Source organism: Choloepus didactylus, chromosome 20 (assembly GCF_015220235.1).
Source record: "Choloepus didactylus isolate mChoDid1 chromosome 20, mChoDid1.pri, whole genome shotgun sequence".
In the NCBI taxonomy this organism is placed as follows: Eukaryota; Metazoa; Chordata; class Mammalia; order Pilosa; family Megalonychidae; genus Choloepus; species Choloepus didactylus.
The window spans coordinates 11,698,289-11,724,651 of NC_051326.1; the positions used below are offsets into that span (position 1 = coordinate 11,698,289).

General features: G+C 50.1%; 2 protein-coding genes across 4 annotated transcripts in view; both read left to right on the forward strand.

Annotated features, from left to right (window-relative positions):
* KLHL29 (kelch like family member 29) overlaps positions 1-26,363 on the forward strand; it is a 319,053-nt gene that overhangs the window by 208,444 nt on the left and 84,246 nt on the right. The gene's annotated exons all lie outside the window — the stretch shown is intronic.
* On the forward strand, positions 13,144-15,325 carry LOC119516313 (GTP-binding protein SAR1b). Its single transcript, XM_037812595.1, has one exon. The coding sequence runs from the start codon at positions 13,248-13,250 to the stop codon at positions 13,842-13,844; it is 597 nt and encodes a 198-aa protein (XP_037668523.1). The 5' UTR covers positions 13,144-13,247; the 3' UTR covers positions 13,845-15,325.

A 26,363-nucleotide genomic window follows, 5' to 3' on the forward strand; every position in this document is an offset into this window, starting at 1 on the left:
TGGGTTTCTCTTAGCTTAGCATCTCCAAACGTCCTTCTGTCTACATCTCCAAGAATCTCAAAGTATCAGCAAGCAACTCTGTCGGCTTCCAAGGGCCTCACATCTTTGTGTCCTAGCTTAGCATATCCTGGGGCATTTTGCTCTCTGCTCTCTGTGCAAGCTCCCTTTAAAGGACTCCAGTAAATTAATCAAGACCTACCCTGAATGGGTGGGGTCAAATCTCCATGGAAACATCGAATCAAGAGGTCACACCCTAATCAAAAAGATTAATCAATCTGCCCCCACAAGACTGCATTTAAAAAAATGGTTTTTCTGGGGGAAATAAGATATGCAAACCGGCACAGCCTGGGTTCCATTTTATCTGTGATTCTGCTAACCTGTGTCCCCAATATCAGTCACTCGGTCATGCATTCATTTAACAGATACGTATTAAATGCCTCATATACGCCAGGCGATATGCTAATGTGGGGGGTGCGGTGTTGAACCTTGTGGTCTGGGGGTGTCTACGGGCAGGTGCGAGTGCCTCACAGTGGGGAGTCATGTGGCCGGTGACGAGGGAAGGTCTGATGTGCCACCACGCACCTCTGGTCCAGAGGGGCCAGGGAAGCCTTCCCTGTGGGTATTTGGTCTTCAGACCTAGAAGACGAGTCAGAAATAGCCAAGTGGAAGTGAGCCAGTGGGGGAGAGAGAGTTCCCTGGAGAGGGCCGGCTATGAAAAGGAGCTCAGGGCCTTTGAGGACTGAGAAGCCGTTCAGTCCGTTAAAGAGAGAGGGACGTGATCAGAGATGATTTTGCAAGGTCAGTTTGGACTGCATCCCCAGGCAGTGGGGGCCACTGGGGGTCTTATGGGAAGAGGGACCAGATGTGAGCTTTGGAGCATTGTCTCTGGCTGCCTTGCAAAAAGGACACAGGAACACCAGTGTGGAGACAGACGCAGGGATTTGTGATAATGGTGGCCTAGACTTAACAGCAATGAGGGAAATGAGAAATAAGAGGACTTGAGAAATTCGGGGCAGGTGATAATAGTAACAAATATTTAATGAGCTCCTACTATGTGCAAGGCTCTATACTAAGCACTTTATGTGTTTATTTCATTTAATCTTTAAACCAAATCTGAGAGACAGGGTCTATTATCCCCATTTTATGGAAGAGAAAACAGAGGCACATAAAGTTAAATAATTGGTCCAAGACCATGCCAGTAATATAAGTGGCAGACATGACCCAGACTCCTGTTTGAACTTGAACCCAGACTCCCCTTTGATTCCAGAGCCCACAGTCCTAGGTACTACATTTGGTGACTTGGAGGTGGGTGGCCCATCCCTGAGGTAGGAAGAGTGGGCTGAGCAGGTGAGTGAGTGTGTGACAAATACATTTAACAGCCTTTTGGGGTGCACATGGCCTCGGAGGCGGTGGATGGCCCTCATTCCCTGGCCATGAAGCCCTTTCTCCCAACTCTCGGAAATACAAGCCATTCACCTGGGTGCTAATGACCTGGTGCCAGGTTGAGCCTGCTAGGCCCATGGGTTTGCCTGAGCTCCAAACCTGATTCTCACTGACCTCTCCGTGCCAAATCGCACCCTGATATATCTGTCCTGGAGTAGCTTGGAGAACCAATTGATTTCCCAGACCCCTGTCTCATCAACATTGAAGTGAGCTTTTGTGCAGATTCTTCTATTCTCCAAGCAGTTCCATGAGCGTTTCTTCATCTTTTGCCCGAATTAAGTTCATAAGTTTGTAATTTTGGAGGCTTGGTACCAAATGAGCTGCATGAAACAGCGAGTTCTAAAAACACAGTCATCTCCTCATTTTTCATTTCCCTACAAGGGAAATTGCCTGTCAGTTTCAAATCATCTCAGTTCTTCAAGTTAAAGTAGGATGGCCCCAGTTTGCTAATGCACTCAGGTATCAGGCACAGGCAAACATAAATTGTCTCTGAAGAAAAATAAGATCATCCTAGGCCTCAGTTATTGCTATAAACAATTTGCAAAGATAGATCTGGCACACAGTAAGATACAATGAGACATCATGAATAAACATCGGTAGGAACAACAGAAAATAGAAACAGAGACACACAGGGGCTTCACATATTGGAGTTATCCAACAAAGATTTTAAAATAACTATGCCTTTCCATGTTCAAGGAGTTAAAGACAAAACTGGAATTTTCAGCAGAGAATCAGAAACTATATTTTCTTAAAAAGACCCACATGTGAGTAACCATATAATGCCCAAAATTAAGAACTCAATAGATGGATTTAATACATGCAACTAAAGAGAGAATTATGAACTGAGAGACAGGTCAGAAAAAAAAAAGTCCAACATGAAGTAGAGAGAGACAAGGGAAAAAATACAAAAAAGAAGGTAAGAGACATTGGAATTATAGTGAAAAGGTCTAACATATGTATAATTGGAATTTCAGCGAGCGAAGAGAGAGAAAATGAGTCAGAAGCAATGTTTGAAGAGATGATAGCTGAGAACTTTTCAAAACTGTTAAGACATCAAATGCACAGATTAAAGGAACAAAGGAACACTACAAACTCCAAGGAGGATAAATAAAAAGAAACCCACACTAAACACTCATAGTATAACTTCTGAGAACTAAAGATAAAGAGAAAAAGCTAAAAAGCAGCCAGAATTTTGAAAAGACAGAATACTTTCAAAGGTACACTAATTAAACTTACAACTGACTTTTCAACATAAACATTGGAAGCCAAAAGACAATGGAATGTTATCTTTAAAGTGCTGAAACTGTCATCATAGAATTTTATACCCAGTGAAAATACCCTTCAAGAACAAAGGTAAGGTTAAAGAAATTTTCAGACAAACAAAAGCTGAAATGATATATCACCAGAAATCCCAGACTACAGAGAATACTCAAGTATGTTCTTCAGGCAGAAGAAAACGGATTCATGATGAAAGGTTGGAGAGTCAGGGAGGAATTATAAACATAAAGGTATATCTATTGAATACTGGCCTTATAGAACAATGAAAAAATACTTTCCTATGCAGGTAAAAATATAGAGAGATGACACAATGACACAAAATATAAATAGATGACACAATGGCATAGAAGTCTGGGGTAGGTGGGTTAATGGAGTTGCATTATTTTAAGACCCTTGGATTGACAATGAAAAGAGTATGATTATCCATTCATATTAGACTGATGAATCCAGGATGCAGTTTGTTTATACCTTGTGGATATTACAATGTAATAATACAAAACACTCAATCCAGAAAAGGCAAAAAAAAAAAAAAGGCTGATATAGAACATATGAGACAGATAGCATTTAGTAAGGTAGCATATTTAAACTTAAATATTTCAATAATTATATTAAATATATATGCTCCAACTGAAAGGTACAAGCTTTTAAAACTGGATTTAAAAAAACTCCCAATATGTGCTGTTCCCAAGAAACAAATTAAAAGATAAAAGGAACGGAAAGATTAAAAGTAAAAGGATGGAAAAAAGATATACCATGCAAAAAGCAGGTGTAGCTGCACTATTATCAGACTAAGTAGACTTTAAGACAAAACCAGTGCTAGAGTTAAAGAAGGATGTCTTATAATTATATATATAAAACTTAGTTCACCAGGAAAATATAACAATTGCACACACCTAAGAACGTAATCTCAAAATACAGCAAAAATTGATAGAACTACAAGGAAAAAAATAGAAAAATCCATAACCACTGTGGGAGATTTTTTTTAACACATTCTCTAAATAACAGAATAAGCAAACCAAAAAATTAAGGTGCAGAAGATTTGAAAGTACAATTAGTACACATAACTTAGTAGACATACATAGACTGTTGTATCAAAAAAAACTAGGAAATACACATTCTTTTGAATCGTACACATACTACATATAAATGCAATGGAGAAAAATAAATAAGGAGTGTTGGGTGTGCAGTTTTAAACAGTAGGGTCAGGAGAGACCTCATTGAGGTGACATTGGAGTGGAGACCAGGAGGAGGTGAGAAAGTAAGCCACACAGATAACCAAGGGAAGATCATGTGTGTGTCCTGGTGTGTTCGGGAAACTAGCAAGGAGCACGAGGCTGAAGCAGAGTGAGCCGTGGGGAGGGAAGATGTGGGCTGTAGAGTACGGGTGAGTGATGCTCGGAGCCCCAGGCACTGCCGATGGGAAGCTGGCCCCGGGGCTCCTTGCAGGCCCAGGCCAGCTCTGCCTCCATCCAAGCAAGATGCCTCCAACCTGTTCAAGATGTCAGGTTACTTCTATTCATAGCTGCCGAGGTCACCCTCAAAATATTAGCCCTTCCAGTCTCCCATTGTTTCCGGGACTTTCTCCCCTATATGGTTCAGCCCTTCCTCCCTGTGTTTCTCATCCAGTCATCTTTTCAGGGAACATGCTGGAAACTGGTTTTGATGGAACACCCCCAGTGCGCTCGGCCTGCTCAGGTCCTTTATCTCATCTTCACCAGCCGGGAGGGCTGGCATACTTATCCCCATTTTATAGAGGAGGAAACTGTGTCTGAGACGTTTGCTCTTTAGTAAACTCGTCTTCCTCATGGGTTCTTGCTCTGCCTTCCATTTGACAGGTAGTGGGCTCTGCTGCCCTCCAGGGGTTGCAGCTCCCTCTGCCACCCACCTCCACAACCCCAGTCCCTGCTCCTGCAGCCCCAGGGAGCGGTCAGCAGGGTTTTTTTCTGACCTGGCTTCTAGTCTTCCATGGAGCCCTACAGAAGTTCACACCCAGCCAGGGGTTCATTTTATCCTCCACATCTGTGAAAGAAAGCCTGCGGAGGTCGTGGGGCCTGGTAACTCTCATTTCACCTAAATTAACTTCTCTTACATCAGGGAAAAGAAGGGAAGATGAGAGGAGGGAAAACAAAAGGCAGCAACGTAGATTGAAGAGTGAGCACTTGACTGAATCTCTAAATATCATCCTCACCACACTCCTTGTTTTGCTGAATAAAGAAATCAGATGTGCCTTCAGGCCTTTTTTAAATCAAGATTTTATTAGAAAGAAACATGGTTTTAGCATCAAGCGAACAATTCACAAAGACATTTTATAGAATAATGAGCGTAATAAACACGGGCGTTTTTTGAGGGCCGAATCCATACCAGGTTCTGCCTGTGGGTTTCCCATCCATCATGTTGCCCAGCTGGTGACCCTATAAGATTGGAACTGTTCCCAAAGTGGGTTCAGAGAAGTTCAGCTACCTGTGTGATGACACAGAGCTCATAAAAGGTGGCACTAGCATTTGGACAAAAGCCAGGGACACAGAGCTGCTCAGAAAACAAGTTGTCGCTCACACCTCAACAGACAGTGGGACAGTCGCCCAGAGAACAAACTGGAACTTTCTTGGGCGCGAGCTAAAGCCTAGGTATGTCCCAGCTTCCAAACCAAAGAGGAGGCCCCAGGAGAACCCAAACCTTCTCTTTTCCAGTTCCCATTTCTACCTGGATTGGGCCTGTTACCGTCCGACACAGTGTTTGCCCAGCCTGCTTCAAATTGTAAGCTCATGAAATAGAAATATCCTTGTGAAAATATGAACACACTTTGATTTACCAAAGGTAAATGAAACCTTTCACTGGTCTGAAGGGTTTCCATTTTTCTGCCTCTCGGCTAGCTTAGATGGCCCGTGCATTAACCTTCAGAAGGAAGCAGGATAAACAAGCCAGCAAATCCCAGCGTCTGCTTTCCCGGCTGTGTGCTTCTCGGGCAAGGCAGCTGGGAACCACTGAGGCAGAGGGACCTCCCACCTCCCCTTCTCACGCCCGTCCCACACCTGCCCCCCGTTCTTTCCTCGGTGGCGTTGGTCATTGTGAAGCTCTCACACCTAACAATTCACTTCGCTCTCCTTCTGGAGCTGGCTTTGGCGAGGCACGGCTGCGGCTGTGAGGGGGCAAGAAAAGGAAAGAAGATGTATTCCATGCAGGACCTGTCGGCGCTGTAGAAATGGTCAGTATTATTTTCAGGGATGTTGTGTTAATAGGGAAAGGCTGTTTCTTGGAAAATATTGCCTTCAAGTACTGGGAGTCTTTCAGGTTATATAAAAGGGCATTAGGCAAACGCTCAGAAATTGAGCAGCTTGCTTTCTTGGGAGCACAAACTGAGCAGCGGGCTAAGGCGCCTCGGCCACAGCCACGCGGAATGAAACTTGGCCTCGCTTACCTTCCTAATCAGCCCTCGGACGGGATAATACCAGCGATACGAAAGGTTATGGCTTCCTCTGAGATATATTGCTTCTCGGAGAGTATTAGAGGTGGTTTGAATCTGTTTTTTAGGAATCTGGAAACCACCAGTGGAATATTTTTGATGTGGCGGTAACGCTGAGGAGCCGCGTGGGCAGTCCAGGCGGCGAGCGGTGCCCAGGGGTGTTGAAAGCTGCCCGTTGTCATTTTGACGGTTGGGAAGTGAGCGAGGAGGAGCATATGCTGAGGTGTGGGAGCAGATGTGGCTTCTTTTATTTGCTGGGGGTTGGAGAGAGAGGCAGGCAGACACTGTGTCTCCCGAGAGTGGGCTGTATTTGTTGGGAAGGGAGAGCCAGAGGAAAAGTTCTGAAATCATGAAAGGAATTCTCAAACCCTGCTTGGTATTCTTATTGTTTTTGCTTTTTTTTTCTGCCTGACCTCTCTCTACTGAGAGCACGGATTCAGATAAAAATTGTGGCAAAAGGCAATAGAACAACGGAAGTGGTCATGGTTGGCTTTAATTAACGCAGGGATTGAAATATTAAAAATCTTTACTGAGTCTGTAACCTGGCCCAGTTGAGCTGTGTCCTCTGTCAGAGGAAAGGGCCCCAAATCCCCTAAATATTCCTACTTTAGTCCAGGCCTCCAGAAAGCCCTCCAGCCACACCTCACTGCTGCGAAAATCTTGAGCCGTGTGACTGGAGCCGAGGACCTGATGTGTGAGTTGGAGAGAAACTGGAGAGCCTCCGTCTCCCTCACCTGCCTCTACCTGCCCTCCTGGCTCCCCTCACCCAGAGTGTTCCTTGGCAGAGTAAAGCCCTGAGGCAGTCAGCCCCTCTTCCTGACCCAGCTCCAAGCCCCCCACCCACCCCCGCCAGCCCGGCCTGGGCCCAGCCCCCTTGCTGGTAGGCCGGGAGCCTGGTGGCCCTGCTGAGCTTTTGGAAGTAAAACCTAAAATTACCTGAGCACCGCGGAAGCCCTTTCACTGTGTATCAGACCCAAATCCGTGGCAGGAGACTCTCCCACACCCTCAGAACTACTTTGGTGGGAAATAAAAATGCTCTAGCAGACCCTGGCGGCTGGCCTGGCTGTCTCTAACCACATGTCCCCCAGGGAGAGAGGCCCTGCCTCCTTTTTATCATCTCAGCCTCTTTCTTTACGAGGCCAGTGGATGAGCCCTGGGCTGGTGAGGGGAGGCACGGCCCCCAGCCGGGGAACTGAGCGGAGCTGGGACTCCTGCCAGAGAGGCGGTGCACCCCTGGCAGCCACACCAAAGGACAGCTGTGGTTTGGGGGCTTCGTTGATGGGGCCCGTGTAGGGTGGGGGCTTCAGTCGGTACAAATTATACAACCCACCCAGGCACTCTTACCAAGAACACAAATAAACGTGGCTTCATAGCACACGGATTGCCTAATCAGATCCAGCTTCATCTCTCAGCTCCACTTTATTAGCTATGTGATTTGAGCAAGTTAAACAACCTCTCTGAGGCTCATCTGTGAACCTTATGAGAACTAGATGAGATGATGCTGTAGTGTTTAGCTCAGTACTTCATAGAGGTGGTGTGCAAAAGAATCTTGTTACCGTTTTGCTGTTTGGACCAGCAACTCTTTTCACCAAATATTGGTGCCCACAAGAAGAGTCACAACTTCAGGGTCTTGGCAAATAACAGCATCCCATCTATGAAAATAGAGCAAAACCAAATCTGGGGGAAGCCCAGGAGCAGCCACATGAAGTGACTGTTCCATTCATTTTTTGGTTCATTCAGCAAGGACTTATTGTGCCAACTGTGTGCCCCTCACCGGGTGGGGCCCTGACCATCAGCAAGGTCCAGCCCAAGCCCTTGAGGACTTGACAGCCTGTAGGAGGAAGCAGACAAAACCATGAGAGGGGTGCTAAGAGCCCCTTCACGGCCCAGAGGGGGAAGCGACAGCCAGACTTGAAGAAAGGGGTGGTCAGGGAAGGCTTCCTGGAGGAGGTCACCTTAGCTGAATACTCCACAGGCAATGAGACAAAAGAAAAAGGAGAGATGGGGCAGTGCTAGAGAGGGAGGGAGCAAGAGCGTGAGGGGAGCATGCTGAGGCTGGAACCCAGACTGCCTGGAAGGGCTTAAACTTTACCTTGAGATCAGCAGAGAGCTCCTGAGAAACTTCTAGAGGGTGCAGCATGGCCACATTTGCATTACTGTAAGCTTGGGGGCCTTCTGGGCAGCTGCCTTGGGAAGTCACAGCCTGCGAAAGCCTGCCGGGGCCCCTCCCACCAGGACCTGGGTCTCCCTCCTGGGTGCTCCCCACAAGTGGCAGGTCTCAGGAGAGCCCTTGTGAGGCTTAGATAAAGGTGGACGTGGCTGGATGAGCAGAGATGGGCACTGCCAACCCCATTACACAGTGGCCCTGCCACACCCACTGTGTGCCTGGGTCTCTGCTCTCTGTCCTCTTGCCTACTGTTTAACTGTCCCTGGACCAGACGTCATGGCCATGGGGGGCTGGACACGGGCCCCTTTCAACCCAGGGAAGGGCATCCTCTCTGCTGTAGGCAGCAGCTCCCAGCCAGAGCCCTGCCCCTTGCTCCTGCCTCCCCAACTCCCCGACTCAGTGACTGCCCCTCTGCTCTCCCCCTATGAGAAGATAAATTAAATGAATCAAATTAAATGAATTAAATGTGTCTAAACAAGCAGAACCCATGACTTCCCCACAGCAGGTGAGGCTCTGAGCCAGCACATCACCCCTGGCCCCCTCCTGCGGTGCTAGGTGGCTGGTTCTGCCCTGAGCCAGGGATGATATTTTGAAGGTGGTGTGTGCTCTCAGAGGGGCCTCGGGCCTTAGAGTGATTGGGGAAAGGAGAGAGAAGGATCAGGGTCGTGGGTCCACTTCCGCAGGCCCCGGCCGTGCCTTTCTCTAAATCCCGAGCATCCCCGGGATGGGAGCACTGACACTGTTTTAGAAAACCAGGCCCCAGTGTGTGGAACGAGAAGCGATTAGGGTCGGAACATAAAAGCTGACTTCGGGCTGCTAATGCAGATGGGAAGCCGCCATCCCCCGTTGGCGAGAAACCAATGTCTGGGGTCAGGGCTCCTTTCGACAGTTCGATTATAAAGGACTCAAAACTCACTTCTCCCTGGAGTCACACCAGGAAAAGGGATGGAGGCATTTCTGGGGCCTTGGTGGAGCCGGCACCTGCCTTAAGTCCAGAATGCCCCACCGGAAGTTTCCGTTCACTCCTCAGACCCTTCCTGAGCCACTCCTGTGCACCAGGCCCTACCCCGGGGGTGAGACACAGTCTCGATGTGCAGGAATCCATCACCTCGCCACGGAGACAGACGAGAAAGAGAAAGGACAATCCGGTCCTGCTTGGGACTCCAGAGTGGCCATGGGTGTGCTGGGAGGCTGGAGATGGGTCTGAGCCAGCCAGGCAGGGGCTGCCAGCAGAGGCTTCTCCGGGAGAAGGATACGACGGGACTGGCCTGGGTGAAGGGCAGTGGGAGGTAGGGAGGGTCAAGCCAGGCTAGGAGTGGCAGGACGGGACTCGGAGGCCAGCAGGAGCCAGATTGAGGGCACTTCGGGAACCACTTCAGGACGTTTGGACTTGACTCCTTAGACTGGGGGATTGGAGGGTCGCAAGGGTGGGCAATGACTGGCTGCCACACAAAGAACAGGTTAGGGGCGATGCCACAGGTGACAGGGAGGCCAGCAAGGCACACGTGAGGGGCAGGTGCAGAGCTGTCAGGGCTGCCTGGAGAAATATTTAGGGGGGGCCTCGACAAGGCTGTGAGGTGGGGGGGGGACAGGGGCCAGTTAGAGCTGAGTGCTGGGTTCCTGCCCCGGCTAACAGGTCGGTACGACAGGAGGCAGCTCTGGGGGCTGAGTGTCCAGCACAGACCTGGGGGGGAGGAAGAGATTGGGGGTCCAGCTGAGGACATGCTGCCTTTGAGGCTGGACACCAAGTGACCATGTCCAGCAGGCATTGGATATGTGGGTTCTGCGATTTAAAGGTGGCAAAGACTTGGTGATCAGGCAACAGTCTAGTCCAGGGGTGTGAGCAGGATGCCGTGCAGGTGTGGGAGCGGGGAGCATGAGAAGAACCGTAGAGAACCCCAAGAAACGTCGACATGTAAAGAGAGGAGGCCGCACCCTAGAGACCAAGGTGTGACGGCCAGAACGCTGCCGTCCGTCCAACCAGCACCTTCACCCCATGTGGACACACCTGCACGGGAAACCAGGTTGCCGGTGGGACGCTCTCTGAAGGTGCCCAGCTCCACAGCCAGGGGCCCCCGCTCCCACCGTGGGAATGGCCTTGGTGGGAGGGAGAGCTGTGAGCCCCCTGTCCCTGGACGGCATTGGGCGGCGTCCACTCTTGCAAAGCATCTGGTCTTTTGACTCTGACTCTCACCCGGCAGCCACCGAGAGACCCCTTAGAACCGAGTGTCGAGCTCCACCTGGGTCTCCCAGAATGCAACTCTCCAGGGGAGAGAAAGGAAAAGTCCCCCTGGGGTCCAGCCCCGCTGCTGTTTCCAACTGCTCACTTTCCACATGTAACCCAGAGGGAGAAGGATCCTGTCTCGGGCACCCAGAGCCCAGGACTCGGGGCTCCCAGTGGGCAGCCATTGCTGGGGAGCTCGGGGCTGGCCGCTATCGGGGTGGAAGAAGGAAACTAAGTGCCCGTGTCTGGGGCGGGCTCGGCTCTGCTGCTCACGGTGCCAACTCCTCCACCGCAATTTGTGCAGACTGAAAAGAACTTGAAAATGCCAAGCCCCCCAGGAGAACAAGTGGGGGCGTCAATATGTTTTTAAGATGGAAAGAAGAGAAGGAGCTGCCAGAGCCAGCCCCCTCCCCTCTGAGCAGCCCAGCGGATGAGCTGCCCGACGCACCCTCATGGGAAACGGGCCTGGCAGGGGGCGAGGGGGGCGGATGGCCTCTTCTCCTCCGTTCTGGAGCTTCCCCAACCTGGTCACGCCTGACACCCAAAACGAGCCCAGAGCAACTCTGCCTGGTGGTTAAGGGCCTCCCACCTTCCCCGGGGCCCCAGCATGGGGGGCCACAGCACACCCCCGAGGCTGGAGGCTCAGCCAACCCAGAGGGCCTGGGGGTCCAGGAGGAGCCCCGCGTGAGCACACGGGGGCAGATGGGGAGATGGGGGGTACACAGTGCATGACGACTGGTGTCTCTGGGTACCCTTGGGTGTGAACGTGTGTGGGCCCATGTATGTGGAGGGACGTTTGTGAGCATTGCTGTGCTGGAGAGTGTTTACAGGGTGTGAGCGTGTGTGTGTGTGTCTGACACGTGTAAGAGCAAGTCCATGACAGAAGGCAGCTGCATGGCCCCCACCCCCTGGTGAGCACCCCAGAGGTTCTGGAAGTCAGCTGCGCACATTTTTTTAAAACTTTTAAAGGGGGTGATTTTTTAAAAAAAAATTGTTGTGGTAACACATACAACATGAAATTTCCCATTTTTACGACTTACGTGTATACAGTTTAGTGATGTCGATTACATTCCCAAAACTGTGCCACCATCACCCCCATCCATTACCGAAACATTTTCATTGTCCCGAACAGAAACGCTGAAGCCTTGAAGCAATAATTCTCCATTCCCTCCGCCCCCTGCCCCTGGTAACCTGTAATTTACTTTCTGTATCTATGAATTTGCATAGTCTAGCTAGTAATGCAATATTTATCCTTTTGTGTCTGGCTTATGTCACTCACCTTGATGTCTCAGGTCCATCCATGTCACACGCATCAGGGCATCATTCTTTTTTACGGCTGCATAATATTCCGTTGTGTGTATAGAGCACATTGTTTTTTCATTTATCCACGGATGGACACTTGGGTTGTTTCCACCTTTGGCTATTGTGGAAAACACTTCGGACATTCATGTACAAGTGTCTGCTCGAGCCCCTGCTTTCAGTTCTTCTGGGCGTATCCTAGGAGCGGGGTTGCTGGATCCTACGGCAAGTCTATCCTTAGCTTTCCGAGGAACCGCCAAGCGGCCTTCCACCCACTGCACCGTTTTCCATTCCCACCAGCAATGTACACGGGTGCCTGTTTCTGCACACCCTCTCCAACACTTGTTATTTGACCGGACATTTTATACACGTCTTTACTTAGGCCCCTCATCAGTCTGGGGAAGGAGGGCACTGCAGTTCTCCTTGTGTGGGGGAGGAACCTGAGGCTCAGGTCACTGAATCCTCACCTGTGGGCACGCAGGTAAGGCAGGAGCAGGTGCTCAGACCCCTCACCCTCGAGGTCCTGTAGTTCTGGCCCCCAGAGGTATTGTGCTCCCTGTGCCCGGGGTACAGTACCCCCACGCCCCTGCTCCTGGCTAACTCCTGCACCTCTGCCAAGACTCCGCCACCTCTTCCAGGCAGCCTTCCTGGACCCACGCAGCTGCGGTTTCTGCCCTGCTCTCTGCTGTCCTCTGTCACAGCACGGGACCACTCTGGGTGGTCTGTGTTCTGGCCTCTCTGTCCACCAGTCTGATCTCCTGGAGGGCAGAGTCCTGTCCCACTCCAATCACAAAGATGGATAACTGGTGGGTCTGGGAGGAGAGGGCGCATGGCAAACCCCCGCTCAGGAGTGGCCAACACCCCGCCTGGACCCCGGCCGCCTGCTCCCAGACCCTCAGACACCCCAGCCCCACAGCAGGGCGTGTTCTCTCACCCTGACCTCGGGCCGTGGACGGGGCCAGGCTCACACGAGGCAGCCTCGGCCACGGCTTGTCCGGGATGTGCTCCCAGGTCTCCCTGCCCTCTGTGTCTCGCAGTTCCCGGGTGGCAGTGGCCCCGCTCTGTGAGGCTCGGCGGGAGCCCCGGAGCCCTGTGCCTGTCTGCACGGCATAAGCAGGGGCACCTCACTGTCGGGAGCAGAATGTCTCCTGCCCCTTGTAGGGGGAGTGGGCTCCGTTTTCTCCCTCCTGTAATTGTTACCATCTGTTCCCTTCCATCATGTTTGTTGATGTTTTCTTGTTTTAAAACTGAAATGGCTGACACTAGCTGGGGCTGCGGCAGCCATCGCGCTGTGGTTTTCGGGCTCGGAGGTTGTAGGGTCCAGGCCGACCCAGGAATTACGTTCTCTCCAGTCTCAGAACCTATAAGATTTGGATATGTCCTTCATATTTGACTGGATTTACAGTGGTTTCAGCAGTGTGCTACAGTTTTTAGGATTATATAAGAAAACTGGTAAATTGGTATTTCTTGGATTGGATAATGCAGGAAAAACAACACTGCTACACATGCTAAAAGATGACAGACTTGGACAACATGTCCCAACGTTACATCCCACTTCTGAAGAACTGACTATTGCTGGCATGACTTTTACAACTTTTGATCTGGGTGGCCATGTTCAAGCTCGAAGAGTGTGGAAAAACTACCTTCCTGCTATCAATGGCATTGTATTTCTGGTGGATTGTGCAGACCATGAAAGGCTGTTAGAATCAAAAGAAGAACTTGATTCATTAATGACAGATGAAACTATTGCTAATGTGCCTATCTTGATTCTTGGGAATAAGATTGACAGACCTGAAGCCATTGGTGAAGAGAGGTTACGAGAGATGTTTGGTTTATATGGTCAGACAACAGGAAAGGGTAATGTATCTCTGAAAGAACTGAATGCCCGACCCTTAGAAGTTTTCATGTGCAGTGTGCTCAAAAGACAAGGCTACGGAGAAGGCTTCCGCTGGATGGCACAGTACATCGATTAACACCAACCTGTGTCTGTTCCAGGTCTCACCATTCAGACCTACTCAGAGATTTGATCACTCAGCATATATAACTTGAATTCAATAGACTTTTGTTGGTTATAAAACAGATGTTTTTTAGATTATTAATATTCTATCAACTTAATTTAAATGAGAATTAAAAATTGATTCAAGTAAGTTTGAATATCACAATGTTAGCTTTCTAATTCTGTAAAAATAGTTTTTACAGTTTATAATCTGACATTACCCTCAGCACTATTTATAAAGAGCAACTTTCCAGCAGTACATTTGAAGCACTTTTTAACAACATGAAACTACAAGTACAAACCATATTTAAAAGCTCATCATGTTAAATTTTTTATGTATTTTTTCGAACTAGTTTTTAAATTTTAGATTATATGTCCACCTATCTTTAGTGTACAGTTACTAATTAGCTTATCAATGATTGCATGATGCCTTACAGTTTTCAATAATATTTTTTCTTATGCAAACGTCATGCAATAAAACAAACTCTGATGTTTGGCATAATCATTGAGCCAATGTTTCATTTTAATGTGTCTTACCTAGCTAGAATACACTGAAATTTTGAGTATTTATCATTATATATATGAGGGGTTAATGGGAAAGGAGATTGCTTCAGAGTATTTAGAATAATCTTTAAGCCTCTAGAGGCTTTTGCATTTATCAGGAGCACAGTTGTGGTTGGTTGCGCCTGATACCATGTTTATCTCTGAATCGTGTATTTTTATCAGTAATGCTATCTTTACCAGTGCTGACGGGTCCATGTCTTAGTCCCTGTGTTACTGACCTTCCAAAGAAAAGCACTTCTGATATAGCACAGAATGAGCCTTGGTTTGGTTGGCTCTACAACTCCATCCCAGTTGTCTGATTCTGAAATGTTGCAATCTTGTTGGTGTCTGATTTTGTAATCAAAGCGCCTCTTCACCAAAAATAGTGACAGGCACCATCTCTCCACTTCTAGAGGTACTGCCCAGTCCTTTACATATAATGGTACTCCTAGGGCAAGCAACAAAGTGGGGTCTTGTACACAGTTTCATTGTGGAGGCCTGCAAATCTGGGGAAAAAGAAACTGCTTGTTCTGATTCAGTTGTCACTGAAGTGCGTCGGGATTTTGTTCCTCTCCTGTAGCTCTTTTGCATTCTTTAGCATATTTTATTTCTTGGGAAGAAGAAAATGAATGCTTGTTTTTAATTTTCTTCTTTCTTAGTTGTTCTCAGATAGCTTTTACTTTATAGCACAAAGGTTTCTAAATATAATGCTTGCCATGATATTTCTGCAAGCCTCGCTTGCTAGACTTATGGATAAAATTTCAGCTTGTTTTTTAAAGCATTATAATTTCCTAAAAACATAGTTATTTTTTCCAAATGTCTGAGATTCCCATAGTTAGTAAGATAAAGTAAAAGGTAAGTGCCAAATGAGTATTTTTGAAGATTCTCAAGTTTAAGATTTCTCTCTTTGTTACAAGCCACGTCTTTTATAGTATGTTTAACCAATTCTGTCAAGAATAGATTGTTCCATTTCCATTGAGAATAACTTTAATATAAAAATTAGTGTTTTCTCTAGTCATTCTCCAAGCCAGAGTTATCATGGTCCTTTCTGTCATTGAATATAATCTATGAGGCAGATTAAGGATTGAGAAATATGACTGAAAGGAATCACCAGTTATTTTATTGGAGGAACTAAGCTGACAGGGTAATTTCTTAACATGATATTTGGTTTAGTAATTTGGCTATTCTGTTTTCACTCTTGGCTTCTTTCAAAGTGAAAATAAAAGATCATCTTCCCTGCATAGAAACATCAGTAGCACCAAGTGAAAAGTAGGAAATGACACTATAGCTTGTCGGATTATTCTGCAAGATATTTTTAAAGTACTCATGGCTAAAGTCCTGAATAATAGAACTAAGCGTTATTAACAGTAACTTCCTCTTGTTGATAGTTATCTTTCTTCAGTACTTTGCGACACATGCCTTTCTTTAAGTATTTTCTATAATGATATTGTGATACTCCAGGTTTTAATTATTTGTGTTATAAAGTAGTATAAAGGAAAAAGCTTACTGTTTCTCTAGAGGGAATTCTTCCTGGTACAAAATATCTCACTCCAGAACTCTCATTCTAGTTCTGATATGGGGTCAAAGAAGCAAATAAAGTCACTTTGTGAACCACAGGTAAACTAGCTATTTTCCCAGTGATGTGAGATCCCTACGGCCTGAGCCTCTAGAAATGAAGCGGCACTTAGCAGCAACCAGCTTTCTTCCTAGCTCCGGAGAGATGAACCTGCAGAGCTCACCAACCATTGGGCTTACCATCTAGCTCTGAAAGCTCCTCCAGAGCACATACACTGGGTCATGTTCCCCTTCAGGAGAAGCAAATTAAGAGAATGGCAAGAAACAGTATGAGCACATGGGGAAGACATATACTCTCTATGTGCTTTTGCAAACGCATGCACCTCTGGGATATTTTGTGGGAAAATGTTAATGTCAGGGACATAGGTAAATTTTGTTCCTCACATTGTAGGATGTTAAAGTATAGTTGTAACACTGTTGTATACAAGTTAAGATTGGATACCTTATAAATAAGGCAGTGTTCAAAAGATTTTCTATTGCTGATTTAAATCTTAAGTCCAAAATTCTAAATATAAGGGCTCAGCCCACTTTTATATTGTTAAAGAGATTCTTATTTATCTTACATCTTTCCAGTGACTGCTGTTCATTATACTTTTGGATCATAACTTATTAAATTGATGGATTCCAGTTTATTACAGTGGATTTTTAGAGTGAGATTATAGCACTTTTTAATTTGGACATAGACATTTCCTGAAGAACATGAAAAATATATATATTCTTCACCCTTGGCTTAAGTGCCAAAGATGTATGAATTCAGATATTGCCTGCATATATCCTAATTTTAGTTTTATGTGCCTGCCTGCATATACAAATTTTCTGTGGTTTACAACATAAAAGCAGAACATTGTTTCTTTTCCTTAGTTTTCAACTGGCCCACACTTACCTGTAGTGCTTTCCAGCATGTAAATTACTTATAAATCTTTAAAACAGGGTGATAGTTGTAATGAGAGTATTTCTTGCCTTCCGTAAAATGATATGATCAACTACTTGGACACCCCAGTGTTTTTCATAAGTTCCAAAGTAACAACAGTATGCTTCTAGTTGGCATGATTTATGAGTTTCAAGGGAAGGGTTTACATTTTCTGAAACTGTATTTGGTATATTATTCAATGTGGTGTTTGTCTTATTAGTCACTTACATGACTGGAGTTTGCAAGGATTTATTGCCAAATAAATTTTGACCAGAGTAAACTGAGAATAGCTTTTATAAAAGGAAAGTCTCTCAAAATACCATGTGTTCAGTGTATTTAGAATGTATTATTTGGATCATTTTAAACATATAAAATGCAAAATTAATAGGGAATTAAAAGTAGTCTATATTAATATAAAAAAAAAAAAAAAAAAAAAAAAAAAAAAAAAAACTGAAATGAGTCACATTGGAAGCTGATTTAGGAAAAAGTGTTTGGGAGGGAAGCTCAGAGTGGCCATAGGGGACTCTGTGTTTTGAAGCTGCTGGGGGAGAAAAAGAGTCCGTGGGGCAGGCAGGGAGAGCCTGCCTGCAATTCCTGCCCTTTGGGGGGGGGGTGGGCTGCAGTGCCCCCACAGCCCCGAGCAGGCCAGGGTTGTGTGGGTCTGTGCAGGTGCGAAGAAGTGCACATGTGCGGCTTTGGCTGTGTAAGGATGCGAGTGCTTGTGTGGGCACGTGTGTGCCTGTGTGAGTGTGTGTGCACACGAGTGTGTATGTGGCCCTGAGGGTGTGTTTGTAGAGCGTGGTGGTGTGGGAGGTTGGCACCTTGTATTTGGAAGGAGGCAGGTGCAGACAGAGGGGGTCGGCTGTGACCGAGGTCTACCCTAGAGGGTCCCCCATCTCTGCTCTGGTGAGTCTATAAACCAGTTTCCCCTGAGCAATTTAAAGGAGTTTTAAACCCAGTGCTGAACACGGGTGAAGGTGAGTGGGGACCAGGCCTATCTGGAGGGTATCTAGAGATGTGTCTCCAGGGGGAACAGCCCCCCCTCCCCCGCCCCCCGGAGATTCCCAGCTTCTCGCCAGGGCAGCAGGTATTCAGGGTAAACTGCACCTGGCTAGGATTCTAATGCCAGGCCCGAAGCACCCATCTCTGGTGGTGCTTCTGACCCAGAGCGTTTGGACCCACATGCCCCTGCCTGCCACCCCCACCCTCTGTGACATGGGAAGGCTGTGCTGTCCTGCAGGGACCAGCTTCCAGAGCCTGGCCAGACAGGAGCCGGCGTCACGAGCCACTTAGACGTTGGCCTTTCGGCTGCCACGCTGCCCAGAAGCTGAAGTCAGCACTTCTTTGCCTTTGCACGTTGCTCAGCCCCCACCCTCTCCCACCCAGGACGCTATCTGCCGTCACCTGGACTCTTGGTTCCCAATTGTTATCTAAGCCAAGAAAAGGTGCCCTGGCTTTGCCCCTCACCCTCTGGAACTCCAAACCCAACTCAGCTCTGAGATTCTTGACCGTAACACGGGCCCGCTGGCCCAGAGGCCTCCGCCCCAGGGCCAAACCACGAGGCTTCTGTCCACTTGGGTTCGTGAACCGGGATTCTGCCTGCTTTTCACTTCCTGAAAGTCCACATCCTGTGAGGGATTCTCTCACCCCAGCACTGCAGAGGAGAGTGATGTGGAAGAAAGACTCCTGGCCTGGGCACTGCATCCTCCTTGGAAAAGGCTCCTTACGCTCCCCGCGTTCTGAGGTCCTCTGGTGCTGACGAGAGCTGCCATTTGCAGAACCGCTGCAGTGTCCCGGGGTCTGTGCTGGGCTCGGGACGTGTGGGCTCCCCGCTCCTCACTGAAGGCAGCCCCAGGAAGGAGCTGGCCTGCTGCCTTACAGGGCACAGGGAGGTGACGTGGCCTGGGCAAGGCCACCGGGCACCTGAGCAGTGGACCGGCCTGCAGCGGGTCCTCAGGCTGGAGGCTGCGAGCGGTGAGCGCGCGAAGGGGGAGGCGCTCGGGATGCTGCTGACGTGGGGCCTGTCGGCCCCGGCCTGGCTTGGTTTTGACAGAATTTCCCGCATCCTGCTTCTGCCCTCGCACCTTTCATTTGGAGCTGTACCTTCCCTGGAAGCCACCTGGCGTGTGCATGGCCTCCTGCACGAGGCAGAGCGTGTAACTCGCTCCACTGACTGCAATGTTTAGGAGCAAGCAAAGGAAACTTCTCGCGTCTGCATATTTAAGCGCTTTTATTAAGTGGAACAAGCTATTTCTGAACACGAGAGTGGCCAACAGCCTTAGAGGAAATTAAAATGAACCATGACAATGGAAAATTGCACAGGGGCACGGCCGATTCTCCAGAGATAAATACAACAAGCCTTTCAACAGTATTCGGCAAAGACTCGAGATCATGGAGATTATGTTGTGAGGGAAAAAAAAGCAAACCGTTGGAAAATTAAAGCTCGGGCTGGTGGGAGGACCGACTGGCGTGACAGCCAGGCCTGTGGCTCTCTCTCCTTTGAACACCCACTGGGGTCTGGAGGACAGGGTGGAGCCCGAGCAGACAGATGGCTGCTCAGTTCAGCAAGCGTTTTCTGAAGGAGACGGACATCCAGACCTTGGCCTCAGAGAGTACTCAGGCCTTGAGGGTTATAAACTGCCACGTGCTGAAGCCTTGATAGCTGTTGGCTTTATATTTATGTTCGCTGTTCCTCCTTCAGCCAGAACACTGCCTTAGGATTGAGTTCACTCATCTTCGTGTCTCCAGCACATGACAGCTTTTCCATAAGTGGACAGTGAATGAACGAATGAATGAATGAATGAAACAACTGACAGCCCTGAGGCTGCCAGAGTGGGCCCAGAGCAGATGGAGCTGTGCTGCCAGGTGGTCCTGCATGTGCAGAGGAACCCACCCTGGTGGTAAAGGTGGGGGGTGGTCTGGGCCCTCTGAGGTGGGGGCGTCCGTGGAGGGCCCTTATCTGTGACCGTCTTTCCCTGACCCAGGGGTCCAGGCAAGCGGCACGGAGGGAGAGCCCTGCCCACCATCCCGGGTGGGCCGGGCCCTGCCTTCCTAGGAGCTGGGACAGCGGGGACCCCTCCTCTTGGGGGGCAGGGCCAGAGCCTTACGCTCCTCTGTCACCCCCGACCACCCACCCAGGTGTCCCTCCCAAGGAAGAGAAGTTGGATCTGTCTGTCTACCCCAAGGAGGCCTGTCCCTCCTGCCCTCTCCCACTGCCTCTGAAGGACTTAACCATGTTCCCTCGTGCACCTGGACCCCCACTGGGCAGGGTAGGGTCTGTCAGCTCCAGAGGGCTTTCCAAAGCCTGAAGGGATGAGCTTGATGCCAAACAAGGCCATTTTCCCATAAATTAAAAAAAAAAAAAAAATCACCCAAGCCACCCGAGTGAGGGGACAGCTCTCCCTCGGGGCCCAGCCTGCCCGCTCCCTGCCCTCCTGCTGCTGCATCGTCACAGACGCCTGAGCAGGCAGAAAAGGGGGCAGAGAGCCAAGCCCCAGCTGCGAACTTCTGGGTTTCCCACCTGCACAGCTAGTCTCTCCCCCAGCTCCAAGCCCCAAGCCCTGAGCCAGGCCCTGGACGCCGACGTGCCCCGGCGAGTCTGGAAGGCCCCTTGGACAGCTGCCCCGGCTCAGGGCTGTGTTGGAGGCACTGCCTCACGAGGCCGCCCGAGCTGCGAGGTTGTTTCTTTGCCCTGCCTGCCACTTGGTGTGATGCTGCCTCGATTCTCTGGGTCATGAGGCCTCTGAGGAGGTCGTGGAAGGGGTGTCTCTGTCCGGTTCACGGCTGGGATTAGTCGGGCTGCAGACAGTGGGCATCTCGGGGTTCTCTGTGGCTCCCCTCAGGTCCTGTCTGGCCCTCTGGGGATGGCTGGGGAGGCCCTGGTGGACACAGAGGCCCTTCGAAACGGCCTCGGGAGCCACGTCCAGGCAGGCCTCGAACCTAGTTTAGGGTGAAAATCGGGCACTCAGGGCAGGCGAGATCAGTAAGGGAACCCACAGAATCCCCAGAGCTGCTCTTAGCTCAGCTTCCAGTGCAGAGGATCTGTCCTCCCAGATCTGCTGAGCATTTCAAATCCAAAAACAACAGAGGCTCCGCGATGGGCGTCATCTGTGCCTGTGTCTGCGGCCGCCCCTGGGGAGGGAGGCGTGGGGCAGGCTCTGGGCTGGGTGGCCACGGGCTGGACCCCGCGGTGCCCGCCGCGGGGCTGGCATTTGGGAAGTGTCCCATCAAAGGCTGGAGCCAGGACTGCCCCCGCCACACCCACCTACCTGCCCACTTCAGCGACAAGAATGGAGACGGGTCGCCGTGCTCCGGAGGGGGCTGCGCGGTCGCCAGTGGCCGGCCTCCGAGCGGGACAGGCAGATGACACGGGGCACGGCTGCAGGGCGGCCGCGAGGGCCGATGGAGGGGGGTGATGAAAGGCCATCGCCGCCCTGAGAGGGGGCCCCCACGCTCCCCGCCCCGTCCCCCCGTCCGTCTGGGCCACTCGCTCCTCACATCACAGGCATCTGGGGCCAGGCCTGCCCCGCACCTTTCAGCAGAATGAAAGGGAAGCTGCGAGCAGAGGGGACCGGGAGCACGGGAAAGGGCCTCTTTCTTTTCAAAGACTTTCGTTTGTGATGGGCTTTTTTTTTCCTAGGTGATCTTATTTCAAAGCCCCTTTGAAAATTCTGCGGGTTTTGTAATGGATGAAAAGTTACTTGGAAATGGGACTAAGAAGTTTTCAGTTGAAAGTTGTTAGAGGAATGTGGAAAGCTTTGATTTGCGAGGTTCTGCCGGATTTATCATTTCTTTTGTCCGCCAGGCCCACGGCGCTGGGAGGGGGCGGGCAGGAAGGGGCCGGGGCCTGGCCGGGCCGTGAGAAGCCAGCCCCGTGGTGGCTGCACGTTTGCAAGGGAGGCCATCCGTGCTGAACTTGCAGCAGAAATGTCTCCGAGGAAGAGACTTTGATGTTGGAAAGGGAGAAAGCAAATATTCTTCCAGAATGCTCTAGGAAGTAGGGCTGTGTCAGAGACAATGGCTGCTTCGTATCAGGAAAATAATCCTGCAGGAAGAGCCCAGACACACTTGAGAGGGGGAGGCAGGGCTGGCGTGAGCTCCGGGCTCGTCCACGCTGGAGGGCTGGGAGAGCACGGAGAAGGGGACCCGACAATATTTAGGGAAAGAGGCCGGCAAAGCGTTGTTACACACACAACGGGAACAGGGTTCAAGGAGGGCGAAGCCAGTTTTAGGGACCAGAGGAAGAAGACGGGACAGGCTGCCGGTTCTGGCCGAGGAGGTTACTGTCCCCATAGAGGGGGTGGCTTCCCTGAAGGGTGGGGGTGAAAGCCGAGGGGTCACAAGACTGGAGGACCAGGTGTCCCAGACCCAGTGGAGGGGATGGCCTTGAACGAAAGAGGGATGTGGCAGACGGATTCAGGAAAGGCAGCCAGAGTGGTCAGACGAAGGCTTTCCAGACCCCATGTTGGAAAGATGAGGGGAATATGCTGATGGAGACGGGGAGAGAGGGCGTTGGGTGCTGAAGAGGGTGGGGAAGACTCGGCACACACTGGCTGCCGGGGAGAGGGTGGACGTGTCACGCCCTGCGGCCCAGGTCTGCCACTGTGAGAGGCCAAGATCCCACCAGCAGGGTGGGGGGACACGTCAGTGGGGGCTTGGAGCCCAGGGGTCTGAGAGGGCAGCAGCAGTGCTGCAAGCCAAGGACTCTGCCCTCTGGCCCCAGCTGTGCATCGGGGTCGTGGCAGGAAACCCAGGTGAGCTGAGCACAGCAGGGCAAGGGCAGACTGAGGCTGCTGCTCCTGGGGAAGGGGACCCCAACATGACCCTCACAGGGGGTGCCAGCACAGCCTTGCCAGGGCCAAGCCACCCTCGGAGGCTGCCCACTACAGCAGGCTGGGGAGAGCTGGCTTAGGAACGTTCTGGCCTCCCCAGAGTGCCTCTCGGGGTCCTGAGATAGAAAGGTCCTAGGTGGAGACCCCAGTCTGCCACACTCTAGCTGTTATTGAACTTCTCTGGGCCTTGCTATTCTCCTGCGTAAAATGATGGCAGGAACACAGAATTCCTCATGGAAGGCCATCAGGTCACCCCATGCTGAGATGTAGGAGATGCTCAATAGATGGGAGCCATTAGGATGGCAGATAACCAGGCAGCCCCGGGAGCTTGTGGGGTCGTTGGGATGATCCAGTGAGAGAGGTGGGTGGTGGTTTCAGCTCAAAATATTTACAGATGACAGCCCAGGCCTCGGGCCAGGGCACAGAGCCTGCGGTCACAGCGCCAGGTGACAGGCCACCCTGGGACCCCCCGGCCTCTGGGGTCTGTCTCCCCACCCAGCACGTGGCTGCCCAGCCAGCCTGGCCTAGGGTCTCTCCCTCCTTACCCAGCTCCCTCACCCCCTGCCGCTGCCACCCAAACTCCCAGCAGGACCACTTAGCCTCCAGGGACACCATCATATTCCATAATATGATTGGAACTGAATATATATTTAAAATGACAAGATGGAAATTAAAATTTAAATAAAGAATTGCTTTTCTGTAAGTTGCTCTGAAAGCAGTAATTTAGCAGCAAATTGATAGCAAAATGTAAGCACTGGTCCTTTAAACCATCGTGCACTTTCTGGCGTTCAGGCCAGGAGTGCCTCAATTTAATACCTCATTGGTTAGTATTATTAGAAATTTCATCAGGCCTCAGAGCACATCACGGCCGTGCTCAGGAGGGGAGGCTGGGGGCACGGGCCGGGGGCCGGGGGCCAGCGAGGGTTAGGTCTGCTGATGAGGGCACGAGGGACTCCAGAGATGCTTCCCCGGGCCAGGTGGGGATTTCACATCAATTATTGTCCTGTGTGTAGCTCAGTAGCAAACATGGACTGAGGACCGAGACATCCATAAGTGCCATTAGCTCTTCCCTGAGGCCACAAATTTACAGCTTTGTGTCTGTCCATGCCTGCTTCTGACCCCCTGGAAACAGAGGCTCAGAACAGGAATTTAAGGAGCTGGCTCCCGTGAGCCTCGCAAGCCAGTCCCCAAAACCTGTCTCCATAAGGCCCTGGCTTTCAGCCCACAGTGCCCCATCCCCCGGGCACAGGGGCCTGCCAGCTGCACGCGAAGACACACCGCTGCTCTTCGGGTCGGGGAGGGTGGTCTGTGAACCAGTGCACCAGCAGCATCTCGCCGGCTCCTTCAAGAGGCACTGGGAAATACTGACTTGGGAAAGTTCTCTCTGGGGTGACCCTCCTCCCAGAATTTTCCCTCCAGGCAAAACGGTCTCCAGGGGGCAGGGTCCAGCAACCCACATTCTTAAACTCCCCAGATGCTTCTTAAGTGCATGAAAGGGGTGGTCAGATGCTGCTACCCAGATGTTCTGGAAATCAGTGCTGTCACTGATAACCTCCCAGTCCCAGAAACCTAGCAATTTAGGAACAAACCCATGAGCTGTGATATGAAAAAAGATAAATAAATAACCAGGCACCAAATATCTCCTCCCTTAGCCTGAATTTCCACCCCTAGAATACCATTCCTTTAAAGTGCAAACTGCCTTCTTTGGGCATCACCTTTGTAGAGCAAGGGCCCCTGGGACGGCCCCCGCATTCAGTCCCCAACACCCCGTCTGAGAACGTTTAACCAAAACCAGCCTCCGGAGGGCTTCTGGGGAAGATGGCGGAGTCAGGAGCGCCAGGACTCAGTCTGTCCACCAGAACGGCTGTTGAACAGGCAGGAACTGTCCGAGACGACTGTTCTGGGGCCCAGGGGCTGGGAGAATACCGTGCAGCACCCAGGGAAGAACGGAGGGAGAGGCTGGTGAACCACGGTGGAGAACAGAGTGGCCCTCTCCGTGCAGCAGCTGCTGGCATCCCCCACGCTCGCAGTCGGCAGCCTTGAGGTCCAGTCCCTGGCTAGCTCACTTCCCCAAGAACAGGGCAGGGCCGATCACTGACCACGGCTTTTGATGAGCGAGGTCAGATCGCCGGGCCTTGACTTGGAGCTATGGCTTCCGCTCGCCCTGGACAAAGGCGGTGGCAGCCATTGTTTCAACCCGCCCTGGGCAGGGGCTGAGGTGGGGGGATTTAAAGCACAGCACTTCCTCAGAGCTGCCGGGGCAGGGAGCTGAAGGGCTGCATTCGCTGGGCAAGCCAGGAAGGCTCAGCTTTGGGCAGCAGCCGAAGAGGCTTTCGGTGGCCCTCCTGATCCCCTCCCCAGGACACTTTGGAATCGGTCTGCACCCCCTTTAAGGGTCCCTGGCCCTGTTTTAACTGGGAAATACTGACTTGGGAAAGTTCTCTCTGGGGTGACCCTCCTCCCATAATTTTCCCTCCAGGCAAAAGCAGCTAGAGACAATGAAAGGAGTATTTAAAAAAACAAGAAAAAAAAACTCTATAGAGGCAAAACAAAACAACACAGCAGATCAAGATTCTCAGAGAAGGAGTAGAGGAAAGGAAGCATGGAGGTGAAACGATTGCACAAAAAGTGCAATCTTAGAAATTGTACCACACAAGGAAAATGTTCAAAGAATAGATCAGGGTGATGAATGAACAACTATATGATGGTAATGTAAACAATTGATTGTATACTTTGGATGACTGTATGGTGTGTGAATAAAGCTTAATTAAAAAAAAGAAAAAAAAGACAGCCACATAGGCCCAGACGTTTGCTGACACTGATGCTTAGACACACTTGGAGTTCCAGGCCCCTGATACTAGCTGCAGCCAAGAGAGACATTCTGAAGGCGGCCATTGAAAATAGACTTTTGCTACTCCAGAGTTTGCCTGGGAGAAACTAAGAAAATAGCCCCAGACAGCTAGAAAGAAATGTCCTGGGAGAAAGCCATTTTGAAACCCAACCTGGGAGCAAAGGAAGAAGATGGCAGCCACGTGCCTTCCCAGCTAACAGAGGCGTTGCAGACACCATTGGCCATTCTGTGAAGGAATCCTTTTTTTTTTTTAATCTTCATTTTATTGAGATATATTCACATACCACGCAGTCATACAAAACAAATCGTACATTCGATTGTTCACAGTACCATTACATAGTTGTACATTCATCACCTAAATCAATCCCTGACACCTTCATTAGCACACACACAAAAATAACAAGAATAATAATTAGAGTGAAAAAGAGCAATTGAAGTAAAAAAGAACAGTGGGTGAAGGAATCCTGTTGTTGACTCCTTAGCTTGGACACTTTCATGAGCTTAAGACTATAACTTTGTAACCAAATAAACCCCTTTATTAAAAAAAAAAATGTAACACAGCATCGTCAGCATAGTCCCTAGCCTTTCCTTGTGCCCGCCATCAGTCGGCGGGCAACTCAGGGGGTGCCCGCTGGGGTGACCCCCGGCTCCAGGTGCTGGGCAGGTGGCAACGCCAAGTCCGTGATCACAACGGCGGCTTCATCGGCCTTGGCTGTCAGGGCCTCCAGCCTGACCCCGGCCTCTGGCTCCTAGAAATCTTCTGCAAGGGACTCTCCTGCACCCTGC